Source organism: Pavona decussata, unplaced genomic scaffold (genome assembly GCF_977016875.1).
Source record: "Pavona decussata unplaced genomic scaffold, jaPavDecu1.1 SCAFFOLD_140, whole genome shotgun sequence".
NCBI lineage: Eukaryota > Metazoa > Cnidaria > Anthozoa > Scleractinia > Agariciidae > Pavona > Pavona decussata.
In genome coordinates, this window is record NW_028145553.1 from 2,920,001 (window position 1) to 2,939,108 (window position 19,108).

A 19,108-nucleotide genomic window follows, 5' to 3' on the forward strand; every position below is an offset into this window, starting at 1 on the left:
CTTTTACAACTATCGTGTTACAAGTCTTGACCTAAGTAAGATTGACAAGAACAACCAGATGTTGTTGGAATTAAAAAGCCGGGCTGTCAATGAACAGAACAAGCTACAAAATGCAACCGGAAAGGACGATGCAAATGAATCTGACGTCACAGCTGCTACTGAGAAATCGCTGGATAACAATAATGAAACCACTTTAAGAGGTGAGTACTTTTACTAATGATTACTTATGGTTTAACTGCTTTTGACAGCTTTATTTGAAAGTTTAAGATCCAAGCCGCAACACCTCTTAGGGGAGTGGTCATTATTTGTTGTTTGGGATGGAGGGAGTGGAGAGTCGCTCAGTTTCGTCGGCCACTTTTGTTGTCAAACATATGACCTAGTATATGACCTTTATTCAGAAAAAAAAAATACAAGATGTCTTTTAACGTCATTTATTTTAGCAAAAGCAGAGTTCTTCAAGAATCAGGGCAATGACGAGTTCAGAAAAAAAGAGTTCTGCAAAGCCATATTGCTTTACACGAAAGGAATCAATGTGGACGTCAAAGATCAAGAACTAAAGGCCAAACTGTACAGTAACAGAGCAACAGCACATTTTAATCTGGGTAAGAAGTTTAAAGATTTTCACAGTTTGTCATACTGATTAATGTATTTCCACAAAAAATTAACAGCAATTGACTTAAATTGTGCGCATATCAACAATGCATGTTTTTATTCATTGATTTTCGCGCAGGTAACTTTCATGATTCACAAAGTGATGCAAAAACTGCCACAGACTTGCAAGCGTCTTATGTCAAAGCGATTGTTACAGGTAAGAGTCAGAATAGAAAACTATAACAGCTTTACGTTGTCATTCTAACGAATAATAAAAGAAATGCTTAGCTGAGGCACGCTTTGTATTTATAGTAATATTCTTCGGCAGTTTTAAAACGAGTCTGCTGCTCATTCTAACTCAAATCCTTGTAACTTGTCATCTAATCTGGAAGAATTTAAAAGACACTTAAGTGTCACTTGACGCAATTAGAGGTTAAAGATGGACAAAGTTATTTCAAGTGTGATTTCAAGTCAATTTGTGTAAATCATAAAGAAGGTACGCGGTACTTTTCTTATTTTATAACTAATTCGTGGAGGCATGATGCCCGCTGATCTAGTATAAGTCAAGTAAAATGCTAAACTGACATCGTTGTGTTTTATTAGGAGCAAGTGCTTGTTTTAAGCTGAATCAGTTTGAGGAAGCCATCAGCTGGTGTGATAAGGGATTAGCAGTATCCTTCATTGTACCCTGAAAATTAAAAGAAAAATAAATTTTTATCTGTTCTGCGACTTTTAAACGTGACTAGTGGGAAGTATGAATTTATTTAAGAAAAATAAGCTGATTGTGACGTCGTTTCGATGTAACTAATTATCATAGGAAACGTTCTTTTGAAAAGTGGCACTCCAAGAGCGATACAAATGCTGGCAACAAGGGCATTGATATTTTGACATTTTATAAGTCACTCTCGCAGGTTAACTCTTTTCGTTGATTACGTCGCCGCTTATTGGAACATTCCTTTGAACCTTTGTTCAGGCTTTTGACTTGTGATCGACTGTGTTTGGTCGAAACATAGCTTGGTACACTGATCCTGATACATAATAATTTGAGAGTCAAGGTTAACAAATATTTTAATCTAACCAAAGAACACACGTATTAGAAATCTTAACTAATTTAAGATTAACGAGAACAACCAGAAGTTGTTGGAATTAAAGAGCAGGTCGGTGAGCGAGCAAAACAAGCTGCAAGGTACTGGGGAAGAGGCAACGAAGGATCTGTCAGAAACTCAAACAGTAAGTTTGATAAACAACATTTTTAAATTGTTGTTAAACTTAAAAGTTTTCTTCAGTGTTTATTCGTTAGCAGTCATTACCCATGCTTATATTAATTAAAGCGGTTTTCGATTGAGCGTCGCAAAACCAAAACTAACGTAACCAAGGTACACTGACGAACCACAAAACACGTATACTAAACAGAACAATGAAGCAATCAGGCAAATGCGAAGCAAACGCGTGCAACCAAAAGTTGCAGGGGCAAGTCACTGTTGGTTTTGGTTTGACTTCCATTGGTTGAGAAAAGGACGCGAAGACTGTACACTAATCATAAAATACACTATAGCAAAACTAAAGCAAACGCGAAATTGCGACTTTCTTTGGTTGTCTCACCGAATGTGGATTACATGAACCTGTCAGCTTCCATACAAAGAAATCCTGTCATAGTTCGTAGATTGACAAGCTAGTGCATAAAGTTCACATCGATTCTTCACAATCTATTGAAAATCATCTGGGTGATATTCCAAGCTGCTGGATCTGTCGGGAGGTTATCAACCTATCAATGAACTGACTGAAATGCTCGTTATTTACTCAAGACGTGGTAAGGTAGTAAGGTTCGAAAATTCCAAAAACATTACTCAAATTTGCTATGCAGCCGGAAGGATGATTTCAGGTACTCACTGCATAGCTATGATAAGAATTCCAAATTAAGCCCGATTCATCTACTTTTCTAGGCTGTACAATAATGGCTAATTGGGACAAAAAAATTTCCCTATTGGGTTTGTCGCTTTTCTACACTAACTGTCATTATAAAGTGATAATTTTAGCTCTAAGACATGAATTTTGGTTCACGAGACAAAGAAGGAAGAGTACGAAGAACAAAAGAAAGATAAAAATATAAGAAACAAGGGAAACTAACCATACAGTGACTTTGAAACACACTTCTCCAGTTGTTAACTTCTCTTCAAACGCGTTCCTTGACTTAAAATTTAAAAGATAAAGTGACACAGTCAGCTTTGTGACCGCGCTGACCTGGACACTAGTTTTGTAAGTTTGAAAAGCGTCTACCTCGACCTGAAATCAAAAGTACGCGTCGAATACATCTAGAAATCCGCTGCAATCTTCCCAGTGTTTTATTGGATTTTTAATCTTTTACTGGAAACTTGTTTCTGAGTATGCTTTTGCTCATCCTATTATATTATTTTATCATATTTGGTTAAAAACAGTATGGATCGCGTCTCCAACGGAACATGAAAAGAAGAGGTGGCAAACTTGAAGAGGCCGTGCGGAAGAAATCGCCTGCGTTGGCTAAAATAACGAGAGAAATCAATCAAAAACATTGGAGAGCAAATCACCATGATATAGATTTTGAAAGTCGAATTTTCTCAACCTGGCGAAAGGTTCGTGCGGACGGAATCTTCGTAAACGATTCGAACTTCGCGTCATGGCTGGTTGGTTTGGAGCTCAGACGAAGACACAAGGACAACCTCTAGTACAACCTTGTTTTCTACAGGTCGAGCATGGGTTTGGTTCCTAAATTTAGATAGTGGAGAAGTTGTAGAAACGAAATTATAAAAGCAAAATATATGATTGAAAGCAGGTCGTTTCGCTACACTGCAGTTCAGTCGATTCGCTACGTTTTTAAATTGGCATATTCTCTAATATATGAACTCAATTTGCCTCACACCGATTAAATGATTCTTCGACTTCAGAGGTATTCGTTGACGTTTTGGCTTTCCCTGGACAAGTGACAAGTCCATCAGTAATTATCCATGGTATCAAGAAAATGAGTATTCTGATATGACATTAGGTCTATAATCACTATAATAATGGCAAATACTTCGACTCGACAAGGCTTGTTTTCAAAAGATGCCCTTCTCAGCGCAAGACTTGTGATGAAGTGTGATATGCAAATCAGCTAAGAAATGTTATCTAATGCGCGTGTGCATCTGCTGACTGTGTCCGTTCAAAAGCAGTGTATATACATCGTTGTTTTTCTCTTTCATCACAAAACGCGATATATAAACCACTGTTTTACTTGCACGTTTTGTTCATGTATCAGACAGCAATGAAGATGATGATTATGACGATAATGGTGACGATGTTGATTAAGCTGATTAGGAATTTGGTTGTAAAAGTGTTTTCGTTCCCTACAGTCGAACATCAAGTAGATTCAAAATGCAACACGTTGTGTAATATTTGACAGCCGGGGACCGCTTACAGCGGCAAGTTTAAAACAAATGATCATCAAATAACTTTTCCGATTGCCATTTATTAAACTAGTGCAAATAACAGCGTCCATAATAGGAATAAAAATCTTCGAAAAAAAAAAAAAACGGTTATGTTTATGTTTGACAGGAAAGAGGCACCTCTTTGGTCAAATCGAGCAGAGATGCAAACGACAACTTGAGTTCCATCTCTGACAAAAACATCCCCAAAAATCTAAAAGCCAATCCAAGCAACGATTATGCAAACCTCGGAGATTTCAAAAAAGGTATACATTACCATGAACGAGAACTAGAAATCGCAAGAAAACTGGGAGACGACTCAAGTGAAAGAAACGCAAGTTGTAACCTAGGAAACGATTATGCAAACCTCGGAGATTTTAAAAAAGCCATACACTACCATGAAAGTGTCCTAGAAATCGCAAGAAAACTGGGAGACGTCTCAAATGAAGGAATGGTAAATGGTAATCTAGGAAGCGATTATCACAACCTCCTCGGAGATTTCGAAAAAGCCATACAGTACCATGAACGTCATCTAGAAATTGCAAGAAAACTGGAAGACGTCTCAAGTGAAGGAAAAGCAAGTTGTAATCTAGGAAACGATTATTGCAAACTCGGAGATTTCGAAAAAGCCATACACTACCATGAACGAGCACTAGAAATCGCAAGAAAACTGGAAGACGTCTCAAATGAAGGAAACGCAAATTGTAATCTAGGAAACGCTTATCACAGCCTAGGAGATTTCGAAAGAGCCATACACTACCATGAACGAGCACTAGAAATCGCAAGGAAAGTGGGAGACGTCTCAAATGAGGGAATGGTAAATGGTAATCTAGGAAACGATTATCACAACCTAGAAGATTTCGAAAAAGCCGTACACTACCATGAACGAGCACTGGAAATCGCAAGAAAACTGGGAGACGTCTCAAGTGAAGGAAACGCTTCTTGTAACCTAGGAAACGATTATGCAAACCTCGGAGATTTCAAAAAAGCCATACATTACCATGAAGGTGCCCTAGAAATCGCAAGAAAACTGGGAGACGTCTCAAGTGAAGGAATGGTAAATGGTAATCTAGGAAGCGATTATCACGACCTCCTCGGAGATTTCAAAAAAGCCATACAGTACCATGAACGTCATTTAGAAATTGCAATAGAACTCGGAGACGTCTCAATTGAAGGAAAAGCAAATTTTAATCTAGGAAACGATTATTGCAAACTCGGAGATATCGAAAAAGCCATACACTACCATGAACGAGCACTAGAAATCGCAAGAAAAGTGGGAGACGTCTCAAATGAAGCAAACGCAACTGGTAATCTAGGAAGCGATTATCACAGCCTAGGAGATTTCGATAAAGCCATACACTACCATGAACGTCACCTAGAAATCGCAAGAAACCTGGGAGACGTCTCAAGTGAAGGAAAAGCAAGTTGTATACTAGGAAACGATTATTGCAAACTCGGAGATATCGAAAAAGCCATACACTACCATGAACGAGCACTAGAAATCGCAAAAAAAGTGGGAAACTTCTCAAGTGAAGGAAACGCAAGTGATAATCTAGGAAACGATTATCAGATCCTAGGAGATTTCAAAAAAGCCATACACCACCATGAACGAGCACTAGAAATCGCAAGAAAACTGGGAGACGTCTCAAGTGAAGGAAAAGCAAGTTGTAATCTAGGAAACGATTATTGCAAACTCGGAGATTTCGAAAAAGCCATACACTACCATGAACGAGCACTAGAAATCGCAAGAAAACTGGAAGACGTCTCAAATGAAGGAAACGCAAATTGTAATCTAGGAAACGCTTATCACAGCCTAGGAGATTTCGAAGGAGCCATACACTACCATGAACGAGCACTAGAAATCGCAAGGAAAGTGGGAGACGTCTCAAATGAGGGAATGGTAAATGGTAATCTAGGAAACGATTATCACAACCTAGAAGATTTCGAAAAAGCCGTACACTACCATGAACGAGCACTGGAAATCGCAAGAAAACTGGGAGACGTCTCAAGTGAAGGAAACGCTTCTTGTAACCTAGGAAACGATTATGCAAACCTCGGAGATTTTAAAAAAGCCATACATTACCATGAAGGTGCCCTAGAAATCGCAAGAAAACTGGGAGACGTCTCAAGTGAAGGAATGGTAAATGGTAATCTAGGAAGCGATTATCACGACCTCCTCGGAGATTTCAAAAAAGCCATACAGTACCATGAACGTCATCTAGAAATTGCAAGAGAACTCGGAGACGTCTCAATTGAAGGAAAAGCAAGTTTTAATCTAGGAAACGATTATTGCAAACTCGGAGATTTCGAAAAAGCCATACACTACCATGAACGAGCAATAGAAATCGCAAGACAAGTGGGAGACGTCTCAAATGAAGCAAACGCAACTGGTAATCTAGGAAACGCTTATCACAGCCTAGGAGATTTCGAAAGAGCCATACACTACCATGAACGAGCACTAGAAATCGCAAGGAAAGTAGGAGACGTCTCAAGTGAAAGAATCGCAAGTGGTCATCTAGGAAGCGATTATCTCGAACTCGGAGATTTCGAGAAAGCCATACACTACCATGAACGAGAACTAGAAATCACGAAAAAAGTGGAAGACGTCTCAAGTGAAGGAATCGCAAATGGTCATCTAGGAAACGATTATCACAACCTAGGAGTTTTCGAAAAAGCCATACATTACCATAAACGTGCCCTAGAAATCGCAAGAAAACTGGGAGACGTCTCAATTGAGGGAATGGCAAATGGTAATCTAGGAAACGATTATTTCAAACTTGGAGATTTCGAAAAAGCCATACGATGCCATAAGCGTACCCGAGAAATCGCAAGAAAACTGGGAGACGTTTCAAGTGAAGGAGCGGCGTATGGTAATCTAGGAAACGATCATTGCAAACTCGGAGATTTCGAAAAAGCCATACACTTCCATGAACGAGCACTAGAAATCGCAAGAAAAGTGGGAGACGTCTCAAGTAAAGGAACGGCGTATCTTAATCTAGGCGGCGACTATCACAGCATCGGAGATTTCGAAAAAGCCATGCACTGCCATGTACGTGCCGTAGAAATTGCAAAAAAAGTGGGAGACAAAATTTCAATTGGCAAAGGTTTTCATAACCTGGGAGCTGACTTTCAATTCATGGGCTTTTTAGGCAAAGCTGTAGACTGTTATCAATACTGTATAGCTACGTTCAATGACGTAAGGCGTCATCTTGGAGCTAATGATGACTGGAAAGTGAGCTTGCGTAATTTGTACCAAAGGGCATACGTTCATTTATGGCGTTTGTTATTAGAGCAAGGCAAGATTGTGGAGGCTCTTTTATCTGCTGAGCAGGGACGTGCACAGGCTTTGAATGATCTCATGGAGTTCCAGTATGCATCCAAACAATACCCAGCAGAATCTGACACAGCAATACAAGTTATAGCTGAGTTTAGTGGTTTTCCTTCTACTACAGTTTTCTTAGCGCTTGAGCACCAAGAAGTAATTTTCTGGGTCTTACAGAAAGGAAAGGATGTTCAGTTAAGAAGAAAGCAAATCCCCGAGGGTCAAGTTGATGCTGAAACTTTCTTGGACACCACAAGGAAGAAAATTCGTGGTAAAGCTGTCAAATGTGAGGATTGTTCATTAAATGTGACGAGAGACGAAAACCTTGCAGATGAGAGTTCCCGTCCAGATGAGAGTCAAAAACAGCGCAGGTCCTCCAATCTCCCGAAAAGTGCGTTAAGTTTACTATATGAGACTCTCATTAGTCCCATCCAAGATTTGTTACTTGAAAGTGAAGTAATATTCGTCCCCGAGGGTCCATTGTGTTTGGCTCCTTTCGCTGCGTTCATGGACTTAAATTCAAAGTACCTCTGCGAGTCTTTCAGAGTCCGTGTGATTCCATCATTGACGAGCTTAAAATTGATCGCAGATTCTCCTGCTGATTTCTACCGTAAGAGTGGGGCGCTTCTCGTGGGTGATCCTTGGATACAAGAGGTTACTTTTGAGGGAAAGACGTTTGACCAGCTGCCACTTGCACGAGAGGAGGTGCAGATGATTGGTGAAATACTTCACACCACACCTCTTATTGGAGAGCATGCAACGAAGAATGAAGTATTGGAACGACTCTCCTCGGTTGCTTTGGTGCATATTGCAGCGCATGGGCGGATGGCAACGGGAGAAATTGCTTTAGCACCAAATCCTTCACCCGTATCACGGACTCCTGTCTACAAAGATTTTGTTTTAACAATGAGAGATGTACTGAATGTTCAGATGCGAGCAAGACTGGTTGTATTGAGTTGCTGTCATAGTGGCCGTGGGGAGATAAAGGCTGAGGGTGTGGTTGGCATCGCACGGGCGTTTTTGGGTGCTGGTGCTCGGTCTGTGCTGGTGTCATTGTGGAATATTGATGACAAGGCCACAATGGAATTCATGAAAAGATTCTATCAGCACTTAGTGAAAGGTGAAAGTGCCAGTGCAGCTCTGAACCAAGCCATGAAATACATGAGAGAATCTGATGAGTTTAGTGCAGTGGATTACTGGGCTCCGTTTGTACTCATTGGTGATGATGTCACCCTAGAATTGGGCGGACAAGACTGAGTAGCTGACCTGCTCTGTGAGTAGTTTGCAATAAGAGATTTTACCAGCTCTCTACTAAAGTTATTTGCAACTGATTTTATTTGACTTTTTGGAACCTAATACGATTCCCATTGGATGGAAAAAAGCAAAAGTTCTAAAAAGTCTTTAGTGTTGCAGTTTCCCTGTTTACTTGGGTTTGGGGAGGTCAGTGTTTTTTTCTGTTACCATTAAAGACTTTTTTACCATAAGAAATTTTCGATTCTCCGCTGTAATATTTACACTCGAAAATTAGTAACCTTTTTAATTCTTGGTTTTGTTACTAATGTGCAAAATAGTATTTCTTTCAGCTTGCCTTTATTTTTCGCAGTTTTAAAAGCATGAGGTCTGAGGGGATGGGTTAATCTACAGGCGACGAAGTCTCCATCTGAAAACTAGACACACATTTCGAGATGTTCAAGATGTGCTAGAAAATATGATAATCATTTGTTGCGGAATGGCAAAACAAAGGGGGAAGACAAACAGATGGAACAAAAGTCCTTGATTAACACTGTTAAGCATAATTATTGCAGACGTTTTTAGCTATTACTCTAATTTAATTTCCTGTTGTTTTTGCTTTAAAGCTTTTGAGCACAGAGCTGTAATCAATATTTTTGATGGATTATGAGGTGGAGAATTGTTTTGACAAGACAAGGATGGCTAGGAACTCGTCTAAGAGACTGTAAATAGTTGTTTATTTTGACTAGCATGTGATTACGATGGTTTTGAAGTCGTTATCAAAAGAGTAATGTTTACCGCCGTACAGTTCATTTCAAATCTTTTTTTAGATAAGGATTGGACTCTTTACACACTTTTGAACTATTTACTATAGAAAAAAGTCTTAGCATTTTTTAGGTCGAGCAACTTTTGTACTAAACGGCAATATATTAGTTTGATTTATGGTTGCCTAGTCCAGGACTTGCCCGACTCCTCACCTGGTTGGAGAAAACATTGTTTTTTTTTTTTGTATTTTTTTTTCATTTTTTCTAATTGGCTGTTTACATAGAACTTTAGTAGACCCGTCATAGTAGATTTGTGGAGCAAGAGAATACCTTGTATAAAAATGCAAGAAAATAGGTTTCAGGAATTAAAAGAGAAGCGACTTCTCTTTATCAAAGGTGTGATTCCGTCATAAATTTTGCCATATTCCCAGATGTTAATAGTAAGGAGCTGTTAATATTTTTCCTCGATTTACAAGTGGTTAATATTTGATCATCGAATATTCCTATTTCATAATGATAAGGAAAAACCTCATTTGCTTTTACTTTCAACACACTTTTACATTCGTGACTACGAGTTTTGTGGAACCTAGACACAAAAAGGCACTCTATCCATGTAGGTTTGTCTTACGTTTTCAATGATGGGGAAACTAGAGTTTAGTCATCGAGTCGAGTACCAGCTCAAAAGGCCATCATGGCACTGAACAACGTTTGCCTATGAATTGCAAAGAGAAACTTTGATTATCTGGTCTTCTTCTTGATTTTCCCGCTCCTTACTCTATGGTACCGAATTCTTGATGAATATCACCGAGCCGAGATTTCGGCCAAAAACACGCAGATGTAATTGGGTACTAGCGGAAAAGGCGTAGCCCGAGATAGCCAAATAACCGATTCTTAACTGTACAGTACATACTAGTTTTGTTTTTAGGATAAATGATTAATTTAAGTAGGACAAAGAAAGAGTAACATTGAAGCTAAAGGCAGCCGTTTTTACTGGAATAAGTTTTACGCCTTCTCGTTGAGAGACTATCTAAACTAAACGTCCCCGTTTTTACCATCTCATTAAAATGGAGTGTTTTAAAAATGTCCAGGACTGAACGTACCAAAACCCCTGGCGAAAATAGACAGAAATTTAAATTGAGGTCATCAATGGCCGGGCCCTTGATCAAACTACGAAATGTACAGAATTACAAAATTCTGATTTCAAAACAATGCGGATATTCCAAATATCACTAACAAAAATTCGCCGAGACATTCTCTTGGTAGAACCTGAAAGAAACAATGACGTCTGTTGAAAATTGAAAAGAATGCAAACATTTTGGTCTGTTTTTGTTTTTTTGAAGATGGCGTCTCCCTGTAGGACCTCCCTCAACGTCTGAAATATGGTCCTCCGTCTTACTTAAGGGCCCCGCGCAATGGATGTGCGCTTCATCTAAAGTACAAGTATTTCTCACACATGTGGTTTTGGAAATGTTTTTCGGCGTTTACAGAAGAAGCCTAAGTTTTGTGAACACGGCGTTTCCCTGGATCCCTACCAAAACGCCTGAAAAGTTGTGGTCCGTTACATTTAAAGGGTTCCATTGGATAAGCGCTACATTTTAAATACTGAGTTTTTGTTTTCTCCAGTAAATACTGTATGGTCTACAGTGATAATGTTACTCACGTACAGATTAAATTGTAGATATACAATGTAATACAGTAGTTGGGAACTTAACTTAATTAAGGTTGGTCTTTCAGCGTCTATCGCGCACTTATTAAAAAGTCCATTTAATCACAAGCAAGGAAAACTGTTAAGCCTGAATGAATTTTTGAACAAAAAATTAATTGGTTGATTTTATTTCTTAAGTTCGTGAAATACCTCCACATGAAAAGGTTTCTGCTGTCAGCATTCCTTCTTACTTTGAATAAGTAGGTGTCTTCCTTAAGAAATTAGAGGTTCGCGAACTATCATGAGATGGGCGGAACAGTATGCGCAGAAGGAGAGCAAAACAACCTCCTAGACGGCTTTATTGGGGAAAATATCAGATAGAACCCAAATGAGTAAGCCCGAATCGGACACAAGGTCCTTCGCAAGGCGCCCACCTGGAAAAAGAAATTAAAATACATGATACAGCTAGTTAAAGATAAACATCAGGATGATTTGATCACTTCGAATTGTCGTATACCTTCAAGAAAAAATAAGAAATATGAAACAACAAGAGATGAAAGTTCAGATTGCAGGAGTGACAGGATAACACTCTCAGTGTAGCTTACTTAGCTCAATTTCAGAATGTTGATAAGTATAAGAATGTTAGAGCGGTTTTCAATTGTGTGTCGTAAAACAAAAACCAAAGTAATTACTCTGGCCAATCACAACAGGTGCAAACAGTGCAATGAACAAATCAGAATTCAAAGCAAATACATGTAACCGGCGCCAAGCGCGGGAAAATGCGTGCGACCAAAACACGATTCTTGTTGGGTTTTACATCTTATTGGTTGAGAAAGTGACGCGAGTTTTATCAACCAATCACAGAGCGTAGTAATGCAAAACCAAAGCAAAAACGTATTACTTTCGACAATCAACTGAAAACCGCTATAAAAAGTAAAGCGTAGTATAGCTTTTTAGTTTCAGAATGTGAACATTTTACAAGCTAGTAATAAAAACGTTGTTCCTAAAAGAGACAACCTTTTGTTTTACTATTCTCGAACAAGGTAAGAGTAAATTAAAAGCAGTGAGTAGCGACCCTTTTTAGTATCCAAGCTCGCATATTTCACTTCAGATCGTAACTAAACGGAGAGATGACGAGGTCACGTGTTCAGGGCTTTAGAATTTTCATCTTTCATAGTTTCGTTTCCTTGGAAAAGAAAATTTGCTTCTCATGGCCTCTTTCTCATCCCTGGTCTATACTTAATAGTGAACTGTTAAAGCAATGTGTCAAAAAAAAAAAAAGACGGAGAAATAATATCCCTTTATGAGGGTGGGGGCATAAGATTGACCAATCACTTTAATGATAGGAAACGTGATGTATTTTTAGCAAGCTGCTGATTTAAATAGTTTCCTTTACTAGGAATATTTGATTTTTCTTCTTTTTCCCCACCCTGTTGTATAAATTAAACCCGCGACAAACTGCAATCGCGACTTAACAAAAGACATCAACTAACATCCATGCGGGAGGCTGTGATGGGGGAAACACTTCTAGTCTCTTCATGTTTTAAAAACTGGAAACAGTGATCATCATTCCCAACCCTCTCACCATAACATGAAACAGTAGTTTCAGGCTTAAAGGTTTGTAAAAACAGCCCGACCGACCAGACACAGTGCTTTATACAAAGGCTTTCGCCATATTATGTTGAGACAAGCGAACACAAGACGGTCACTTTTATCGAGACGAATTCTATCGTCAAGTATTATTTTATGAGACTCCAGCGAATAAATGGAAAGCCTTTACTACTGGGCCCTCCGGAGACACTTAGACTCAATAGAGAGATTTAGAGTTACGTAATTTTTTGGTTTTTGTTTTGCAAACGGCAAACGGCAGACATGACCACGTGACCATGTCTACGACAAATTAAGGGCGGCTGCCTGAGAATATCGAGAACTCGCGGTCAAAACTAAAATTTCGGATTTGCTCATATTTTGTCAGCAGAATCCCTTTAGTGAACTATTTACCAAAATAACAATGAAACTTTCCAAAGATTTTTCGTTTTCGAGAATTACGGCATAACGTGAAATGCCGTGATCGCGTCGCAGCCGGCGTTAAATTTTGACGAGATTTGGTGCATTTTAAAATCGCTCAGGAAAGAAGACGGCTAAGTATATTGAAACGATCTTAAAGGACCCTAGTCAGTCTCCGCCATTTTTGATGCCATCAAAATTATTGATATTGCATGATGAAGCGAAATCTTATTGCTTTACTGTAAAGTTGTGTTCCTGAAAGTATGTTTCGTTATCTTTAGTAGTTTCACAGTGATTTCGTTCATTTCGACATGCTCCGAATAAAATATAATAGCCAAACTCTTGCATATAAACAAAAACAAAGGTGTGGCTGATTAGGGCCCTTTAAGTTAGGCAACGAAGTTAAGTAAGGAATCCTTCTGAGAATACGGTCTTATGAAAATATTGCTGGAGGATTCTTATTTATGCAGTTTTCAAAGTCCGAGGATTCCTATTTTCAGCATTTTTGTTGACACTTGAATTTGTTGGAACTTTGCGGACAAATATCGTGTCTTGGTACATCGAAATTGGTAGCAAGTATTATACTATAGGAAAGCTTGGGTAATTTAAAATCCAAGCGTTGACGGGAGTAAACACACAGGGAATTTTAATATTATATCTTTTTCAAAAATGGCAGTGGTCACGCAAGTACAAGTTAACAAGTTTAAAATAAATTTATTGTTTATATTTCATCTCTGGTGGAATAAAAGTAAGTTGTTATTTGGAAACAAAATCTCATGCGTTGATGGGTTTTTTCCCTATAAAAATAAATTTCATTCCAAGTAGGTGATCACCGATCGCAAACGAAAAAGTAAAACGTTCAGGTGTTGTGTCACGCTTTCCTTGGTACGCCAGCGTCACGCGACGGATACGAAACAAAATCAATAAATATTTGACATCAAAGTGTATCTGAAACCCCCACAGACGATAATGTTTCATTGAATTACTAATCGACTTGCGTGAAAGACACCTTTGGTCCAGTAAAGTTGCGCAAAAGTTGCAGTCCGAGTTTTCATAAATCCTAGGTTTGTCAAAGTTGCATCCTCACTGTCAATAAAATGTCATGACAGGCACTACATTGAGCTGGACAAGCGAAGACTTGAATTCTAAAACCTGAAGAACAATGTATCTGTGTTTTCAATTTGCAGGTCCTAGACTACATATCATAAACAATCCTGAGATATCAGAGCCGGTAGAGCGCAGGGAAACGCAGGGCTAGAAATTTCGCCGCACTTTCTTTATTTACTTACGACTGAAACGATCTTGAAAGACGCTCAAACCGAATTTCTTAAGAAAAATTCAACGAGTTTCCCTGCAGCAAGCCTGGCCTCAGTTGGTCGGGCGGCCGTAGATTTCCAGGCTAGACTCAGAGTGGGAGGTCGCGGATTCAATCCCGGGTGAACCAACAACAAGGAGCATGATAACTGTGCCCATCATTGGGCGTTGAGGTGAAGGTCATTTGACCGCTAAGGTTCACCGAATGTATAATGTGGTCGGTTTTGCCTCATTGTTTAGTTGTTTTATTTAAAAACTTCACCAAAAGCCGATCCTGATCTACAAGAATATCCTTCTGTGCTGATTGTTCCTGTTTAAAGGGGAAGTATCACGAAAATTTGCTGTCATTTCAAAACCCCAAAATGTTTGACTGTCAGCAGAAACAACGAAATAATTGCTAAGTTTGTTAAAAATTATCACCCCGGTGCAATAAAACTGTCGATTAGTGCCTCTGGCCAGAGACAGGGCTGGCCGGTTTGGATTGAAACTTGAAAAATATTAGACTAATGTTTTTCAAGTTCTCGCAGTTTTGTTTCCAAAATGCGCTAGAACAGATCACGAGTTGTTTCTTTCAAGAATTGAGTTGATTTCGTTCCTCTCGTCATTCTAGAATAATTTGGCAGCTGATTGAAGGTCTTATTTCATCATTTTTAACAAAATATATCAAAAAACTCCATGATACTTCCCCTTTAAGAAGACTTTTCACAGCTTCACAGAGGTAAAGAGTGAGCTAAAGCATTTCTTTCTCTCCAACTGGACACGGTCATTATGGACATTTAGATCTCGTTGTTGTAGAGGGATCAGCACTGTGTTGGAATTTATTTTGTAACAGATCGGGGCAGATTCTCACATCAGGAACTGAGGGAGTAGTCAAAATATCCTTAAGTGTTAGATTTCTCGGTCTGGTATCGCTTAATTAAGGTGCTTCAATCTAAGACAACCACCGTTAGAGTAATTCTGCAACCTTTTCGAGTATTGCACTGTGGCGGATTCAGAACCTCCCAATCCCTGACTCGTCTCCAGCTCTCTTATGATATCATACGGTCGAGACGAGACTAGGACGGCAATGCAACGAAGGTGACGACGGGAAGAAGGAAGAGAGAAAAAGAGCCTCCGCTTCTTCTTCCTTCCCATCCTCCCCCGGGCACATCTCTCAAGCGCTTCTCCTCTCGACCACGAGAGACGGACTGGGGACGAGTCAGGTTTAGATATTCAGGTAAGTGGAGAGCCCGCTGTCGAACACTCGACTTGCTTCTGTCAATCAAACGAAATACTCTTGGCGCCTCCGCCCACCAATCTCGGTTTTGATCGAAAAAATTAAGGAAGTCGGGCCCCCCAACATACACATTGTGCTACTTCCCCTTCGGAGGACGTTGAAGACCGGGGATCAGAAAATTGTAAAACCATGCATCTAAGTCACTAGCCTCCCACGCAGACGTTCTTAGGGGTTTGTCACGCGTTCCTGCCTCAAGAATCGCCAAGAACCACCAAGAACGTCTGCGTGGGAGGCTACTAAGTCACTGAAAAGAGCTTCTTTTGTTGGTATCGTACTTAGGTTCATTTTTACCCTTAAGAGGTACCATGTACCAGTTATGACAGGTGGTTACGTTTGTACTGATATTTTTCTATCTAATAACAGTAGCGGTTCAAGGAGTGCAGTGGGGTCCGCGCGGGGGATCTGGCCTGTACACAGTCCTTCACATAAACTTTGATGAAACTGATTTCATGTATTATTCAAAGCATTTTTTTTATTTCATAAATGCGGTAGGTGTGGTGATAGTGCGAAAGCACTAATTGGATGCTAACAGCTACTGTAGCTCATCCTCAGTTAGGTTGTAAAGCGCATTTGGACATATACAAGGAATTAGCATTACTTAGGGCTCCACGTGGAGAATGTAAGACTTTTTAGGGTGAGGACACTCACTATGTTTTCCTTTACCATATCTCGGCAAATGCGCAAAATCATTGGAGTGACGTCACGGTCTGGTTTGCTTGGCACTGTAAAGACTCGGCATGTAAATCGAAGACCGTAATGATTTTCTAGTACCATTCATTTGGTGTCATGTTGCCAGTTTTTCCAAAATTATCTTTGCGTCCAGCTGATTCCAACACAGATAGCCCGAGCTCACAATTTGGGGCTTTTAAACACTGTACTCAAACCATCTATAAAATTAAAGTATTTGTATCAGGAAATTATGAGATTTGTATGATACTTCAGAATTAATTTTTTAATGCGAACGTAAGCTCCTTTGGGCTACCTGTATTCCCACAAAAATTGCAAAGGCCGATCCATGATCTACTTTCATAATAAATATTTCATTGTTTTTCATATCACATTTACGGACACTGGCAAAGTGGTCGCTTGGCTATAAAATGCGTTAATTACATATGGCTTGAAAGCCCTGATTCCAGACGTGTGATCTTCCTAATGCAGGACCGATGCTAGCCTGTTTAACAGGCTTGACCTTGAATTTTCTCAGCACCTTAGTTAAAAACTCTGTTTTCGGCAAACATTTCTCTGTTGTCCTACGGATAGACATCAGTACCTCTTGCAGTTTTCATGTCACCCCTTGAATACCAAGCCAAGCCATTCCATTCAACCTCGCCGCGGGGGAGTATCAGACCCGGCTTAAAGGTTATGTAACAACGAAGCGTACAATAACTCAACAACCGCGTATTTATTTATTCATTTATTTATTCTCGATAAACGTGAGATCCGAAAATGTGTTTACACCATCATACGCACTAAAGCATTCAAAGCCAGTGACACCACATCTGACCCACCCACCACTCAGTCCTGTTATCACATATAACTCTTCCCTTCGATCCATATCATTCGATCATTTATTCAAGATTCTGTCTTTACGCCCCGGGGGGGGGGGGGTGGTACTCCCCTGTATGGGCTATACGGGGACGTGCCGCCGGATAGGGTATGGTTTTTGGCCTCTCTGCCCTGAACAGGGTATATAATTTCAAACGAGTCTGCCCTGGACCCGTCCTAGACAGGGTATGGTTGCAAGACCGTCGTCGAGTATTTGGCAATCCGAAATCAGAGACGTTAGTCTGTATTTATTTTAGTGAGCAATGCTTCACGTCGATTGAGTTTCCACTTATGGTTCACCGCTGTTAATGCGAAATTTTGGGATTTTTCACCATTACTTCTAGGTAGTGTATTATTTTATCTGTTGTGATTGGTATTCGCGTTTCAATGCGTTGAACATCACGTCTGGTAAGTGACAGTGGGCCTTTAAATGTTATTACTAATGCCAATAATTGAATAAACACTTGTGTAACACAAGAGCTAGATGTTGTCCTTTGTCCTAAATAGGGTCTTAAAATTGAGGATATTGTCCTACACAGGGTAGGTATTTAAGGTTATTTTCGTCCTAAACAGGGTCAGGGTTTCAAACCCCCAGCGACACCCCTATAGCTATACATGGGTCAATCGCCCCCCCCCCCCCCTCCGGGCTTTGCGCCACTACCTTAAAATCTGCACCTCTTTTGATTTCTTTCAGCCGGACGCACTAACAACCTTAGCAACGTCGTGCTTTAAGACCCAGGAGCTGATAATTGGGACAAGAATAAAGTCGAAACGGACGGGGAAAAAAAATTAATTCGACAAAGAAAATTAAAAGCCCCTGGGGACAGACTCTTCCGTATATTTGTTCGTTGATTTTTTCCCGCCCGTTTCAACTTTGTCCTCGTCTCAACTATCGGCCCTATATTTAGACCATCCCCCACCCATTTCAATGATGGGAAAAAGGGCGCGTTTTGCTTTGCGCGCGAACTCATCGTTGGTTTTAGGGCAGGGTGAGGTTTAATTATTTTTATATTATTATTCACTCTCCCCCCTTTCCCCATTTCAATGATGAAAAAATTGGCGCGCTCTTCTTCAATTGGCCGATATTTTTTACAAACTAGCTACGCTAAAATTTACAAATTATCAAGGTAATTCACATAATAATAGTAACGAAATCAAAGAGTATCGATAATATTATGAAATATATAAAATATCTTACGTTGCTAAAAAAAAAAAAGGAAAACCATTATCTACACTGGTAATTTATTTCTTTTCCAGGGCATTGTTAGCACGGATGCACATCTCGGGAATGAACGTGCACATTTTTGATAGGTTATAAATAGGCTTCCTTCTCGTGTTGTCTTTGGCTTCATGCTTAGGAGGTAACAGGCTGTGTAAACTATTTAGCGGGCTAGAGATACTTTTAAAACGCTTGCTACATAGTTCTTGACGCCTATCATTCAGAGTGGACAGACCAAATCTAGCTAGGCCGTTACGGTATGGTATGCCAGCAGCCCAAGCGAATAACCTTTTAAATATCTGATAATGGAATATTTACCCAGCCATCGCCCTAAGCTTCCATTTCTGACGCTCATAACGTTTGAAGTGTATTTTCAGTGTATGACGTCCCAACATGTGACAATCTTATTTCGGTTTCCTTGGAATGAAGAAATGCGATCTTTGTTGTTTACTTTTCAATGTAACGGGCATCGAAGCAAATCACTGAAACTCATCAAACACAATACAGTGTCAAGACACCAAAGGTTTTAGGTAAGCACAACTATAAACCATCATTTGCTTGGGAATTGTATGGCTTAAGGTAATTTGGCAGTTTTAAGAAGGAGGACATAAACGAGGTGAATAGACAATATCCCGTGATTTTTTACCGTTAAAAGGGGGATGAGGCTCGATTAAATCGTATAAAGGAATTTTAAATTGACTAAACACGATGCTCCTGATACATTTGTTATATCTATAAATAAGAGAATTTAATGATGT

At 39.6% G+C, this 19,108-nt stretch overlaps 2 protein-coding genes across 2 annotated transcripts in view; both read left to right on the forward strand.

Annotated features, from left to right (window-relative positions):
* LOC146467025 (uncharacterized) overlaps positions 1-19,108 on the forward strand; it is a 152,563-nt gene that overhangs the window by 72,087 nt on the left and 61,368 nt on the right. The window lies entirely within an intron of this gene.
* LOC146467031 (uncharacterized) lies at positions 4,480-11,800 on the forward strand. The gene is made up of 3 exons (XM_085126487.1): positions 4,480-4,594; positions 4,982-8,623; positions 10,685-11,800. Exons 1-2 carry the CDS (start codon positions 4,480-4,482, stop codon positions 8,605-8,607), a joined length of 3,741 nt encoding a protein of 1,246 aa, XP_084982613.1. The 3' UTR covers positions 8,608-8,623; positions 10,685-11,800.

What these genes read in the sequence shown, in the direction of transcription:
- LOC146467031 (XM_085126487.1), top strand. Translation starts at nt 4,480, where the DNA reads ATGGTAAATGGTAATCTAGGAAGCGATTATCACAACCTCCTCGGAGAT. An exon ending in AAAACTGGAAGACGTCTCAA is followed by an intron (nt 4,595 to 4,981) that starts GTGAAGGAAAAG and finishes CTTGTAACCTAG; the next exon opens with GAAACGATTATGCAAACCTC.